The sequence below is a fragment of the Clarias gariepinus genome, chromosome 5 (assembly GCF_024256425.1).
Source record: "Clarias gariepinus isolate MV-2021 ecotype Netherlands chromosome 5, CGAR_prim_01v2, whole genome shotgun sequence".
Lineage (NCBI taxonomy): Eukaryota > Metazoa > Chordata > Actinopteri > Siluriformes > Clariidae > Clarias > Clarias gariepinus.
Window position 1 is genome coordinate 15,262,315 of NC_071104.1, and position 15,497 is coordinate 15,277,811.

General features: G+C 39.6%; 1 protein-coding gene across 2 annotated transcripts in view; it reads left to right on the top strand.

Moving 5' to 3' along the window:
- The window catches only part of fhip1b (FHF complex subunit HOOK interacting protein 1B), a 36,720-nt gene extending 22,839 nt beyond the window's left edge, over nt 1-13,881 (top strand). Inside the window, exons 3-14 of one of the 2 annotated variants that reach the window (XM_053496501.1) lie at nt 1,713-2,195; nt 2,879-3,014; nt 3,331-3,593; nt 3,927-4,157; nt 4,301-4,546; nt 4,682-4,849; nt 5,013-5,092; nt 5,192-5,361; nt 6,250-7,584; nt 7,668-7,846; nt 9,041-9,203; nt 9,359-13,881. In XM_053496501.1, coding sequence (XP_053352476.1) covers nt 2,067-2,195; nt 2,879-3,014; nt 3,331-3,593; nt 3,927-4,157; nt 4,301-4,546; nt 4,682-4,849; nt 5,013-5,092; nt 5,192-5,361; nt 6,250-7,584; nt 7,668-7,846; nt 9,041-9,203; nt 9,359-9,672 — 3,414 coding nt within the window. In that variant the 5' untranslated portion in view covers nt 1,713-2,066 and the 3' untranslated portion in view covers nt 9,673-13,881. The remainder of the gene's footprint in view (nt 1-1,712; nt 2,196-2,878; nt 3,015-3,330; nt 3,594-3,926; nt 4,158-4,300; nt 4,547-4,681; nt 4,850-5,012; nt 5,093-5,191; nt 5,362-6,249; nt 7,585-7,667; nt 7,847-9,040; nt 9,204-9,358) is intronic. The other variant, XM_053496502.1, reaches the window with a different exon arrangement.
- The last annotated feature ends 1,616 nt before the right edge of the window (nt 13,882-15,497 follow it).

Genomic DNA, 15,497 nt, shown 5'->3' on the forward strand with positions numbered 1-15,497 from the left:
GTCTATTGTTTGCACCCAAAAATGTTTGAGAACTCCTACATTATAACAGTTTGTGTTATTATTGTGTATGTAATGCTCAAATGTTTTGCATATAACTTATGTAAATTTAGCATAACTTAAGGAGATCAAATCAATTAATTTTTATTTATATAGCGCTTTTAACAATGGTCATTGTCTCAAAGCAGCTTCACAAAAAATTAAAGAATTTTTTTTTTTTTTAGAAAAGAAAATATTTGGAAGTGTGTATGTGTGAGAAAAATGTGTCTAGATAATAATTAGATGAATGAATGATGAATGAAATGTCTCTGATAAGCAAGCCAAGGGTGACGGCGACGGTGGCAAGGGAAAAACTCCCTGAGATGGCAGTAGGAAAAAACCTTGAGAGGAACCAGACTCAATCAGGGAACCCATCCTCATCTGGGTGATAACAGATAGAAATAACATCATGTGTGTTGTGCAGGTGAAAGTTTAATATAACAGAAGTTGTGTAGATTAACATGAAGTCCAGTTCAGCACAGGGAGTCAGTAGGTGCAGAGGGCAGATGGGGTCTGGGTCACTGGAAGCACAGGAGCAGGATGTGTACCTCCAGCCATCATAAAGCAGAATCCAGCTGGAGCTGGTCCTTCTCTGGATGCCTCAGAAACCTCGCAGGGTTGGCCTTTGTCTACTAAAGCTGGCACAATCTCCAGAAGACGCGGGATGGGTAAAAAAGTACAGAACAGATGGAGAGAATTAGCGTAGTTGCCATTCAGGATAGGTGTACTGGAGTATGAGGTTATGGGATGAGTTACGCGTATGCCAGATTAAAGAGATGCGTCTTGAGTCTACTTTTGGGAAACCGTGTCTGCTCCCCGAACACTGTCTGGAAGGCTATTCCAAAGTTTTGGAGCTAAATATGAAAATGCTAATTAAATGGGAATTACCAGAAGTCCGGAGTTTTGTGATCTTAAGGAACGTGGTGGATTATAGCGTATCAGAAGACTGGTTAGGTATGTGGGAGCTAAACCATTTAAAGCCTTGTATGTAAGTAGTACTATTTTGTAATTAATTTTAAACTGAACAGGTAGCCAGTGCAGGGATGTTAATATAGGTGTTATATGATCATATTTTCTGGATCTAGTGAGAACCCTGGCGGCTGCATTTTGGACTAACTGAAGCTTGTTTATTGAGGATGCAGGACAACCACCTAGTAATGCATTACAATAGTCCAGTCTGGAGGTCATGAATGCATGAACTAGCTTTTCTGCATCAGATACGGATAGGATATTCCTAAGTTTGGCAATATTTCTAAAATGGAAAAAGGCTGTTTTTGTGATATTGGAAATATGATTTTCAAAAGACAAGTTACTGTCTAATATTACGCCCAGGTCTTTTACTGTTGAGCTGGTAGTAACAGTACATCCTTCTAAACGCAGGCTGAATTGTGAAAGCTGTTGTGTGCTGGTTTTTGGGCCGATGAGTAATATCTCTGTCTTATCTAAATTTAGTAAAAGAAAGTTATTGGTCATCCAATCTTTTATGTCCTGGACACACTCGGTTAATCTAGATCAGCAGAAGAGCTTTGATCAGAAATATGAGCAGATATACATTAGATGTCATGTGGGGGTGTGTGTTCATCTTCGCTTTCTTTCTATTGTGTTTTTACTCTTTGTTGCATTGCAGGTGTGCAGGACATATCACTGCCTGACTCACTCTTTCTCTCTTTCTGCAGGTATGGAGTGGTGTCGGCTACAGACTGGATGACATTGCTGACCTGTTTCAGTCCCACATTCTGACTGCCCTGCTATTCTGACATTTCTTGCTGAGGACACCAGCGGGACTCTGCCCTTTTTATGCTCTCACCTCCCATTCTCTCTTGTGCACCTGTACACACTCCGTCTTTGGCTGTTTTTGTATTTTATGCTCCCTTCCTTCCCCTCTTCCCCTTTCTTCTCCTCTCCTCTCTTCTTTTCCCTTCCTCCTCCTCCTCCTTTTCTTTCTTCCCTCCCTTTCTCTCCTCTGGTCTTTCCCTTTGTTCTGGAAGAGCCCCACCTCAAGAATTTTGACCTTAGGCCAAGAAGCTAAGATGAGCTGGCTGAGTCGTATAACTCCCAGGGGTCCAGATGGGCGGAGCAGTCGGAATGTTGCCCCATCTAGCCCATGCACTGCCGACCCCGAGACATGCTTGATAGTGTTTGAGAACCATTGGAGACAGGTGATATATAATCGCAAACATGCTTAACTGTTGTGTTATGTACTGCACTGTTTTTAGTTGTAGTTTTTGCTCATCAGGGTATAACATTTCTGAAATAATAGACAACAAAATGAAGCACAGGACTTGCTATGCACATGGCCCTGGCCATCACTTATTCTTTTCCTTTTTTTTCCACCACTCAGACGAGCTGCATCTATTCTCTCCTCCATCAACATAACCACTAATGTAATTTTCTCAAGACTCGTATTATCAGTGATCTTCCCTCTCCCGAAGTTTTTACTTCTGAAAATTACTGCATTCAGACAAAATCTATTGTTTGCTCAGCGTTTCAGTTTATAGATTACATATAACTGATTGAAGTTATTCAAACCATTGGAAAATTGTGAAAATGGAAGCACAAACTGCTAAAATCGGCCAGCAATCGTTAGTTGAAAAGTTTTCAGGGACAACAAATGACTGGAAGACATTTCATCTTTGCTTGGTTCAAGTGTGGGAGCATCTTTGATTCTGTGTGTTTGTGCTCTTTGTGTTCCACAGCTCTTAAACAACACATTTTTCGTGTACTTAAAGTCTGAATCCATAGACATTTTTCCTTATATAAAAGCAGGAGGCATTTAATCATTTAAGTGCTGCTGTTTTTTCCCCCTTTTTTCTCATCATCTGTCTCTCATCTACATTCACAGGTGTCGTGGGTATTGGATCAGAGGGACCCTGTGGCAGGGGGAGCTGATGATTTGACAGCTGTGAGGAATCACACTGATCAAATGCTATGTTTGCTGGCAGAGGAAAGACCAGCAGGGGGCGACAGTGATCCACCAGGTACTATATAACCCATTTAAACTTTCTAAACGCCATGTGTGGGTCATTCAGCACATCTGTGATATGTGATACAAGTATTTTTAAACTGTGAACTCAGCTGAGTGGTTGCTAAAGAACAAGTCATGTTCTATTAATGGAACTGTCTTGTAGCAGAAAATCTTTTTAGTTCCCATATAAGGTTTGGTTTAAAAAATACAATAGCATGTTAAAACACACTATAACTATAAAATTAGCTGATGAAAAAGTGTCGCTGCATGAACTATAGGTTAAGCTTAGGACCAGTAACAGTGGCGATATTATAACATCTCGTCCTCAGCTTTAGGTCCTATTTTGGAGCTGGTAGTGTCTGAGAACATCCTGGAACGCCTGGTACAGTGGCATGTTCGCCGTGGTCTAGACCCTGACAGCCAAACGGCTCTGCTGAAGCTTTTTGAAATGCTGATTGGCCAATCCCATCAGCCCTTGCTCCAGATCAGTGCCGTGCTCCAGCCACTGCTCATCCTGCTGGGAGCCTGTGTAGACCCACAGTTCGGCTGTCCCGCTAACCTGGAGGCCAGCCTCGTGTTGCTGCTCAACCAGGTGTGGATGTGTTTGCTTACAGTTATTAAACCCTATTTTTAAATCTATTGATTTTTGATTATTGAACGTTACATTTTTTTTAATCTTAAACAGCTGTGAATCAAAATATTATTATTATTCCTAATAATTTTGATAAAGATGAAACTCAAGTGATTCAAATATGTGTTGTTGTTAAGTGAATAAATAGCAAAAGTTAAAATGATATTTGTTGCTAAGAAAACCCATGGTAATAAATTTTTAGGGTTATTAGGATTAGAGTTAGGTTTGAGTTCAGTTTCTCATCCATATGTTTAACTTTATTTCGAGTAAATTTTTGTGTATGTGTGTCTTAAGGTTTGTGTGTCCATGGCGAGGCAGCCTGCTGTGTTGGAGCTATTGTTTAGGTGTGGTACAATCCAGCAGGGTCCCACAAACCTGTTGATTTTCTCACTGCTGGTACCGTTTATCCATCGAGATGGAGCTCTGGGACAACAAGCTCGCGATGCCTTGCTTTTGGTCATGGCTACCTCGGCCAGCAGCCATGCTGTGGCCCGCTACATCACTGAGAACTCCTACTTCTGTCCGGTAGGTGTGGATGCCTGTGCTTTTGTATCAACCAGTCTCTGTCTACTCTGTCTTCTCTGTCTCAGTGCTACAACACACCATGTCTGCCTCAACGCTACAAACTAGCCGAACTGGAAAGTTGATTCTATGACTCCATGCTTTAGGTACTAGCGACAGGCCTGAGTGCACTGTATTCCTCACTGCCACGGAAGATTGAGGTGCGTGGTGATGATTGGCATGCCCTGCGGCGGGAGGACTGGATGGGCGTGTCCTCTCTGGTCCTTTTCATGAACAGTCTAGAGTTCTGTAACGCTGTGGTACAGGTGGCACACCCACTTGTCCGCTGCCAGCTAACTGATTACCTCCACAATGGCTTCCTGGTACCAGTCATAGGTCCTGCCCTGCACAAGGTGACACACTGTTCTTCACCCCACCGTATGCATGTGTGGTGATATGTCTAATATTATATATGCACAGAGTCATTTGACAGGCATTGCTATGAAGTATAATTAATTTTTTTCTCTCTGTCCATCCTTGAAATCTAGTCATCTGTGGATGAAATGATAGCAAGTACAGCATATCTGGACTTATTTTTACGTAGTGTCGCAGAGAAAGCTCTTCTCAAGACTTTTCTTCGCTTCATACTGCTGCATCGTCATGACAACGACACAATCCTCGATACACTGCTCACACGCATCAGCAGCAACTCACGGGTAAGTTTCGGCCTCTGGGAAGTTTGACAGATCTGTCTGGTTTTCTTTTCCACTGGGGGAGGAACTCTGTATCTGTTTCCTGCATAGCTGACCAATGCCTTCATGTAGTTTTATGACAGGGGGGCAGTATGTTGTAACTTTCTGTACCTCTGTCACTCTGTAGCTGTGCATGGTCTCTCTCAGTCTCTTCAAGACTTTGCTCTCCCTCAACTGTGAAGACCTTATGCTCCAGCTCGTTCTCAGGTGTGTGTCTGTGCCACACATACACAATTAACTTCATCCTTCTTCAGTCCCTGACTGATGTCAGTTCAGTGCAGGCATTAATTTGCTTTTCATGTGTAGGTATTTGCTGCCTTGCACACATGTGATGCTGAGTCAGCGGCGTGCAGTCAGAGAGACCGACCTCTATGGCAAATCAGCCGATAAGTTTCTGTCTCTCATCCCAGAATGCTGCCGAATCACCACAGCAGCCTGTAATGAAAAGGAGGAGGAACCTGCCTTTTGGGGTAAAGGTAAAAACACGCATTAAACAAGACTTAATTGAAAGAAGGGTGCAAACTTCTTATAGCGTTAAGCAACAGCCGGCTAAGGTCCACCTTTGAATCTCCAGCAAACTTAACTTGACAGCAATACTTTTGTTTCAGGCACATCATCAATGCGTCATTTACAAAGTGAAAGCACAATGATCTCAAACAATCAGCAGAAAATTCCTAAAGCTTTTCCACTGTGTTGTTAACTTAAATGAAAACATAATACCCAGGCTGGCATTGTCCTCTTATTTCTTTTATTTTATTATTAAGAAATGCATGTGTGGCCCATGACTGCATATTTTATTATGCAGTAAGAGTTTGCTAACCACTGTTTTATAACAAACAATCCAGAGGTGGTGGTGGCTAATATGTGTGAAAATTGTTTAAGCTCTTAATATCCTGTTGGGAAGTATTATTTGTCATCAGTCACAACACTGTGAGCATAATTGGTCAGGAAGCTGTTTTTAGATGACAGGCGCTGCTCAAAACATAAACCAGTCATCCATTTCTGCACCTTTTTTTTTCTGCATTTTAAATCAGCAGGCATAATAATCAGCTTGTCTTCACATTATCTGCAGCCATGCATATAGGAGGTTATAGCAGTGTGTCTGGTGGTTATTATGGTGCTAATTTTAAAGACTCATAGTGCAACAGTGACTTACTTTCTTTGTTCTGTCTGAATCAAGGGTGAGCAGTCTTAACATCTCTTTACGTCCCTTCTGCCAAACATACAGCAGCAACAATTTACACATCAAGGAAAAATAATGAACTTCACACTTTTTTTTTTTTTTGCTCAGCATGAGGAAAAAAAGTATTAGAAAATCAAAATTTTTACCATCTTAATCTCATTTTTTTTTTTTTTTATTGTAGTGATGGGTAGCCCCAGTTCAGAGTCTCCCATTCACACCAAGCCCAGCACTCCATCTCGTTTGGCACTCTTTATGCGCCAGCAAAACACAAGCAACCCATCCTCCACTGCTGCTTCTGACAACACTCCCTCCTCTCCTCGGGGCAGCTTTTCCACTGCTTCTCCCAACAGCCCCATGCATCAGCCTCCTGATGCTTCAGAAGTGGAATCCGGTTACATAGAGTACCTAAGAGATGCACGGCGGGGCATTGAGCTCTGCTCATGGGCCTGTCGGAACTGGTCAGCCCCTTACGATGGAGAAAACCCTTCCCCCAACTCTGCACCACCTCCACCACTACCACCCACATCCAACCCATCTCTCAATATGGTGCCTGAGCACTTCTCCATGCAGCAAAGTGGACTTAAAGACATCCAGCAAAGGGCAGCCGTAGTGGCAGCAGCGCGTACAGAATGGAGCAGCTCAGATCGGAACAGTGGAGAGTGGGATGTAACAATCAGTAAGAACTGCATTAGCCTCACACCTCGCAGCAAAAAACGCAGCCTGTTGCCCAATTCTGTTTCTCTGCAACCATCATCATCATCGCCCTCGTCAGCAGTTCCCACATTAGGGCCAGGAGAGCCTGCAGCTCGCCAACCTCACGCACTTCCACGTCGAGCGCTCTTTAATGGCACTGGACAAGCAGATGAGTGTGTGGATATGTCTGATAGAGGGATGGAGGTAAAGAAGGTGAAGAGAGATGCAGATGCTAGTGGAGGAGTGGAAGAATTAGGCATGAATGGAAGAGCGATTATTGTGGCTACAGAATCTAGTCTTCCATTGCAAGGAGAGTGTATGAAACCATCTCAGGTGCAATCTACTTCGCTTCCACAACCGCAGTCAAGCCCGGCGAACTTGGAGCGGCGAACCCAGGAATGTAACTCCAGTGAGGGACAAGGAACTACTCCAGCCACAAACTCAACTGAAACTTCAATTCCCACAAGCTGCAGCAGCCCAGGGTTAGAGTCGGTCGAGAGCCTGCTCGATGAGCTGCTAGAACAAGCACCATCAGAACCACTTGCTGAAGAATCCAATGGCCAGGGCATCAGTATTGAAGCATTTCACCAAGAGCTAAGAGAACTTGAAGAGCGAGTAAAGGGAAGGAGGGTTCATAAACGAAGTACTGATGAATTTATACAAGATCCTTTATCTAATCTTCCTGATCCAAACCAGACTGATGAGGAGTGCCCTTCTTTGGTGACTGAGCACGCAGCTGAAGAATCAAAGCCTGAAAGCTCCACTCCAACCGTGTTCAGCCCAGCACGACCACTTGGACAGCCTCAAGCACAACCATACATAGGTAACAATTTGTGATTTGTATATGTGTATGAATTAAATGGTTGATTTAATTTAGCTCAAGACTTGTCCACTTTGTGTGTGCAGGGCCCTTTTTGACGGTGCTGTTTTCAAAGCTGGAGAACATGATGCAAAATTCTTTGTATGTAAACATTCTGCTGACGGGCATCATGTTTCAGCTTGCCTGTTACCCTCAGCCTCTGCTCCGCTCCTTTCTCCTTAACACAAATATGGTGTTCCAGCCTAGTGTCAAGTCTCTCATACAGGTAAGACTTTGATGGACCCAAGAGATTTGTGACTTGTGGTGTAACAGATTGTAGTTGATCTGTAATCCAGACAGATCGACGTTTTGGCATGCAAGCAAACCGTGGACCGATTACAAAGTTATTTAACCATCATAGTAAATTTTAATAAAGTTTAAAAACTTTATTAACATGCACACTAATTAGATTTTCACTTGTTTAAACTCGATATTGCTTGCAGTGATTATATATACTGTATGTTCCCTCGCTTAGTCTTTCTCCTGCCTGCATGCTTTGGGTAGGACACAGTTGCCGGATTACGTAGAGACAACACCCCCTTGCAGTACTCAAAACCCTCTCACTCTGATTAAAAAAAAAAGGCCAAATAATAATAACATCTGTTCTAGAACTGAATTGCAACATACTGTATCCAAATTACATATTTTTTCACTAAGCTTTTTCACTAAGCTTAGTCTAATCTTTTATTACCAAGATCCCAATATCAATTATATTTTTATTCACTATTGAAGGAATGAGGTACTGACCATTTTCACACCCATTAATTAAAAAATTGCTAGCATTCACATCATCAAATAAACTTGTAATGTTTGCATTTAAGATGATGCTCAAGTGTTCTTTCTTGAAGTGTTCTTTAAGTTCTGCAAGTATAACATAGAAATCCAAATTATATTGGTCTCCCTTTTTTGTGATTCAAAAAATATCCCGTTTGTCAAGTAAAACAAAAAAAAAGATATGACTCAAACTACGAGTTTTTTTTTAATGATTATTGTATCCCACAAGAGACAGAAAACAGTGAGTTATAAATGTAACAAAATGACTGATCCCACTGATAATATTAGAGTCCAACACATCTCAAATAATTGTTACATGAGAGACAATTATCTAAATCCAGTGAAAGTTGTATTGTTACATGATGTCCCAGAGTCAGTTTAAATGAAATTGTTCAGTCAAGAATAATCTTTTTAAAAGTAAGATGAGTTCAGTTCCCGTGGTACTCTTAATAGCCTTGAAGTAGGCAATATTCTTAAGTTTTAAGGCAAGTTGTTGCTCCTATGTGGCCTGTTAAGGAGAAAGACTTAAAAATGTTTTGGGTTTTCATAGAAGGTTGTTAGAGAGCCATTCAAGCATTTGTTCAAGCATTATTTGTTTGTTTTGGGCTTTGTTGCACTACCTTCCTTTACGTTTCACTTTTTTCAGGTGCTTGGATCTGTAAAGAATCGTATTGAAGGATTTGCTGCAGTGCATGAGGAATTTCCAGCTATGCTAAGGAAGGCTCGACGCTTCCTTGTCACACGAGGCAAAATAGACTGGACAGATTCTCCCACGGGGGTACCCCCTCTCCGCCGATCAGATTCAATGGGTTAGTAAAAAAAGAAATCAGAAAAACAAAAGGAGTGTCTATATTCATAACATAGTATGAAAGTACAGACCTTTGTATTTTGAAGATTCAGTTGTGGTAGGCTGATTAACTGTGGTAATTATACCTGCATATAACTGCATATCTATCTTTTATAGTGAAGAGTCGAAAGCCATCACTGGGTGAGCTGATCCTAAGGCATACCAACAGTCCAACACGAGCACGCCACGCAGCTCAGGCAGCTCTGGCACATGTGAGGGACGGTGGGCATTCTCTGCACAGTGCTTTATTCCGTGGTGTGGTTGCCGGAACTGGGACTTCCAGTCTGGAGAAACAGGCAGAGGCACTGCGGGTAAAGAACACAGTTTACTGTGCTGTCATCTTCTCTGAGTTTCTCAAGGAGTTGGCAGCTTTGGCACAGGAGCATGCAGTGGCCATGCCCTTCCCACCTAGCCAGGGCACTGAGGAGTAACAGACACTGTGCCTAATCTTTCCGTGGTTTTTAATAGGAATAAGAAACCAAGCGTGTGAGGATAGGTGTAAAATATCATGTTTATAATATTTTTTTTAATTGTACAGGATATGTAAAAGCTTCATTGTTAAAGCTTTAGAAAGTTGTCCATATGAATCTTGTATAAATTCTATATAAAATATGTGTATAATGTTTTTACTCCGTATGCTCAAAGCAACTCGTATGCTTTAACATGGCTGTACACAGGCACTCCTTGAAAGCATTTAGGTGTTATTTCGCAACATATCCTTTTTTTTTTTTTTGTAAGAGGCATGCTGCTGTGATCTTTTTATATTAGTAGGTCTGTACTGAGTAAATCTAATCAAGGAATCTACTTTAAAAAATGTAAACAAAGCCCCATTAAACCCCCATATTTCTACTTGTGTAGGTTTATATAGGAAAATGATTCTTAATATGGCTTGATTGTCAATAACCATATTAAGTGTCTTGATAGGCTGACTAAACAATAACTATGTACAACCCCTTTTAGCCAAACAAAGTAAAGAAAATGACAAACTGCCGGTGAGCTCATGCAGCACCTACACATTAAGCAGAAATATTTTCTTGTCCAAGTAAAAATACATTTTTAAAAACAGGATTATTGTGATTAAGTTACAATATGCATCTATAAAAGTCTTACTTCTCTTTTTTTTTTTTTGCCCTGAAAGGCCCATTTGCAGAATTAATAAGGAGCACAGAACAGTTAGCTTACATGAATTATAAAACATTTTACTCACTGAAATATTGGGTGCATTTGTTGTGTATTAAAATGGGGAATTTAAACCTTAGCACATGAGTACCCTGATAAAACTTAGTTTGATCATTCGTAGTATAAGATGGTCAAATGTGTGCTGCAACCTGTTTTTGAAGAGATACTGCAGGCAACTTTTATTATTTTATAAACATTTATTTCCATCCTCTTACCCCACAATCTAAGTCACAAATTAATGCAAAGGGACTCATTGCCTAACTAAAGCACACTACTCTTTTGTCTGAGGGGCGTTCAAGAGAAACCTGAAAAAATTTCTTGTAAATGAAGGTGTAAAACCGATTAATATTTACAGGAGACTTTAAGCACAGTATAGTAATGAGACTATTAACCACGGTAAAACATTTAAAAATATTAAAATATAAAATGTTAAAATATTTTAAAGAAAACCATGCTTCCTTGGGTGGGTCGGATACCACTGTAGTTGTTCCCATAAACATTCAGCAAGTGCACTGCCTGATCCTTAAAAAGCCAGAGAAAACTTGTCACCAGCTTGCGGAAAAGATGCATCTGTCTGTGGAAACTGTACACACAATCATTCACGAACAACTTTTGCAACTTTTTAATAGGATCTCGTCTGTACAGTTTCCATACAGTCCTTACCTTGCTCCAATCCGTTTCTACATGCTTACGCCATTAAAGGAGTTCCAGGGAGGCCAGTGTTTCAGACGTGATGCAGGCAGTCCAATTATGGCTCTGGCATACTGAGAAAATTGTCTATTTTCTTGGTATCCAGGCACTAGTGAGGGGATTGTATAGAGAAATAAAGAGAGTTTTTACTCTCATAACTGTGTTCTTTTATTGTGCACAGTCAGGTGTTTGGTTTACCTTGAACGCCCCTTGTTTCTAGGTATATTTAAATATAACAGCATTCTCAAAAACATATAATTTTCTTTAATAGTAATATGTTGTTGTTGTTGTTTTAAACACAACAATAGATGTGTACATCCTGGTACACCACAGTTGTCTAAATAAATTGCCATTTCTCATATGTGTTTGCTGTAGGGTTTCCTAAAGATTGTCTACAGAGTATGAGCTAATTTATTTATTTTTTTCCTCCTCCCTTGAGGGACATTAAACAGACATAAGAGACATAGCATACAACAGTTGTTGGGATTTGGTGACTTGAAGATCTAATACTAAGCTACAGAATACTTAGCAACAAAAATATCATTCAAACCCTGATTGTAAACCCCAAGTGCAATGCCCCTATTATATGCCACAGATATACCCACCGTTTCAGTGAGTATTTAGGAAGAAACTTCGGGAGTTGACCAGTCAGGCATGATCATCTCAGAGTGTCTGTTCTTAGACACATCATCTCAAAGGGTTAAAAAGGGATCACAGGAAGAACATACATACTCCAGTAGAGTACTGCATGCGCCACTTTTTATGTTCTTATTGTCAAATTATATTCGATTGCACATACTGCAGATTGTATATCCTCTCTGACTGGAGGTGGTCCTGAGAGACTGAAATGGCACAGGAAATTGACTGGAAGGAGAATAACAACAACAGGAGGAGGAGGATAATCATTGCAACAGGAGAATTAGATTTTCGAAAAGGCACTGATCCTTTACTGGCTCTTTATGGTGATCTATTTAGTTTCTGAATAAGTGGGCTATTTAGTTTCCCTGGTGGCCGTTTTCATAGATGACGAGACTGTCAGTTTTTAGGCAAGTTCCTGCACAGGGAATGTGCCAAGTTCAGAGAAGCAGAAGCAATCTCAGTGTTGCAGCAGGCACTAAGTTCGTTGTACGTTTTAGTTTCTTTTGGAATAAGTTTTCCCCAGGGGACTTTAGTATTCATTGTGAAAAAACCACATGGGCTGGTGTATGTGTGGGCGTTCTGTTCTCCTCTTTTTTTTTCTTCTTTTTTTTTATATGTACTGATTCTTTGTTTTCGTGCATTAAATTTTGCTTAATTCTTCCTTGATTTTTTTTCTAATTATTCACAGCCATTGAGACATTATGTCACACTTTCTTATACTTTCTCTACACTTGTCTTTTAATGTACCATAAAATGTTCTAATACTGTTTGGTTTAGTGGGAAAACGTAACAATTTTGTTTTAGACCTGTAAATTTAATTGCACTTAATTTTGAGTTGTATGTGTATATAAAAATGCAGAAAATACTGGTTAAATTAACAGGATGTAAATGTTGCAGCTTGGACTCAGTGACACTTATCAATCCATCCATCCCTTTGTCCCCCATCTGCTCTACTGCTATCCATTACCAGCAAGCTTTTCTTTTCTTAGACTTTCCTTGGAGTGTTTGCTCCCCAAAGATGCATAGGATATTGAAATTTCAATCTGGAGATTTATTCATGCTTGTTTTTTGACATTCAGTAACAGAACCATTACATATGTTTACTTAAGGAACAAATGTCATATTTTTTATTTTTTTTTTTCTGTTCTCAATGGTGGAAATATGGCCTATGTTGCAATATTCATCTAAAATCTTAACTGCCCTTAAGCTTTTGTTCAGGGTTTATGAAGTGTTTGTATGTGCCAGGCGCTTACTGAATAGTCACTTTAAAGATGCTCCAAGTTGTTGACAGGAGCTATCTACAAGTGATGTTATGCTATTGGCTGTTGTGTCTCTAGGCATGTAAGGAAGAGTTGAAAAGGGAATATTTATGACCTGTTTTAGCAACATCAGAAGAAGCAATAGTGCCAAGTATTACTCAGTAATCAGATTACTGGCCCCCTGTAATGTATTTACTGCTCGATAGATCTTAAATGGGCACCATTGTGCACATATGTTGACAAAGTATGTTGGATCACCTATGCCACAGAGGCTGCTCCAGCACACATTGTACCTTGAGGTTATACCTCTAGAATATATTCAGGATTGTAAAATGAAAAAAAAAGAGAAGAAGAAAAAAAAGTAATGAAGCTTTTGACAACGTAATTGCTTGTTCTCAGGTGCTGGCTGTATGAAATTTGGAAAGCTGTGGTTATAAATTCAGTGGAACCTGTAAAGGATTTTGTAGATGATTTTATTCATTACTTATTGCTGTTCATTTCATTTCTTTATTTTTCTTATCTTGGCTGTTTTTCCTTTGAACGGTGAAGTGCTGATGTGTTCGCGGCTTGTTATCTATGCAAACCAGCTCCTGTTGCTCTTAATCTGAAACGGTTCAGCTTTTGTGTACACACAGTAATGCGTAAACTTGGGGAAATTTACCAAGCTTGTCTTTTTCCCTTAAAAATTTACATAACTGTATGGAAACAAATGCAAAATGATGAATGTTGCCAGAAATATTTTTCTATATATAAATCCTGATGAGTACAGCTGATTTCAGTAGGCCAAATCAATGGTTACACTTTAAAATCTGTAAAACACTAAAAGGGATTTGTTTTTAAAAAATTAATTTATAAATGTTTTACTTGGCAATACTTACGAAGCCTTGGTCTTTATTTAATCGTGACGTTTTTGTTGTGCTTGCTATTGTCAGTGTGTTTTTATGTTTTTTGTACAAACACATATCAAGGAAAAACAATCAGTGCCTCATCTTGCATACCATAATTCCATGGCACAAAATATTATGGACTGCTTGCTGTCCATCTACTTTTATATTTACTTTGGTTTGTTCCATTTCCCTCTCCCCAAATCATCTTTTGCTTTACCTCGTTCTGCACCTGGCCAGAGGTGTCAAAATATACAGTACAGTAGCAGATGATTCAGAACCCCGCCTTAGTACAGTACTTTGCTCAAATTGGTCTTTCTCAAAAGCAGTTTTTGTTATTTTTTGGGGAAGATTAAAAGGAAACATACTGTATGGTATTCATGCCTAGCAACAAGATCAGAGTTCCCAATTTTATTGTTCTGGTAAATATTCCAGCACATAATGCTCTTCTAGAAATGACCCATGGTGATAGGGAGAGAAAAAAAACCCTCCCCATTATGCTTAACACTAGCTTAGCATAATTTTCATTTTCCTAATGGCAAGGCTTGAGGCAGGTGAAGATTGCCAGAGTACTGTGGTCAATGATAACCCTATTCCTCAACATGCAGATGAAAAAGTAGAGCCTGGTAAATGATGTCAGACTGTCTATCATTTAAAAATGATTAGATACAGACTTATTTCAAATGTAATTAATTCCATCAAAATGTCAGTAGGTTAAAAGTATGCATCAAGTTAAAGAAACTGATGTGATTACTTTTAGAAGCCAGTGCCTCTTTGCCTTAGGTACCATTAGTAATTGTTTGAAATTATAAAACTTGATAAACCTGGCATTTATCTGAAAAGAGCCAAAATCAACCCCCAGGGATGAAAAATCTTTGGCCTGAAAGAATTAATCTGTCAATGAAGGAAATAATGAAGGCATCAAAAGTGGAATTGTTAGGCCATAATGATCAGTGAGAGAATGGGTGAGACTTTAAAGAATACCAACTATGAAGCATGGGGGTGGTAGCATAAATTGTTGGGGTGGTTTGCTGGAAAAGGGGCTGGTGCATCTTGAGTGGCATCATAAGGAAGGAAGATTATCTAGAAAACTGACCTCAAAATAAAGTTGAAACAGTGTATATAAATGACACATTAAATATCTGATATGGTAAGACAGATGGTCTAATTCTGTACCTTAACTATTATTATCTAACACAGAAAGGGCATAATAAAATGTGTTGGAGTGTGTGAAAAGAGTTGAAATGTTTTTACCTCAGGTGTATGTAAACTCTTTGCCTCAACTGTATAAAAATGTTATAGAGCACTAGTTAATTTCTTTGGAGGTTGATATTAAATATGAAGACATGGTATGGCTAATGGGTTCAGTATAGTTGCAAAGCTGCCCTAGAGGATCGACTATGCAATCAGAACCAGTGATTAGAACAAATGAGCATTCTGGTAATATGATATTGCAGTCATTTTGTGGCCAAACCTCTTCAATATCACCAAAAGAAAGATAGTGAAAACACACAATGCAGATTTTTTTTATCTTGTAATGTAATACACTTTGCAAAGAAATTAAATGTACTGTATCTTGTAAATTCAAAGTGCATCTGTAGTCAA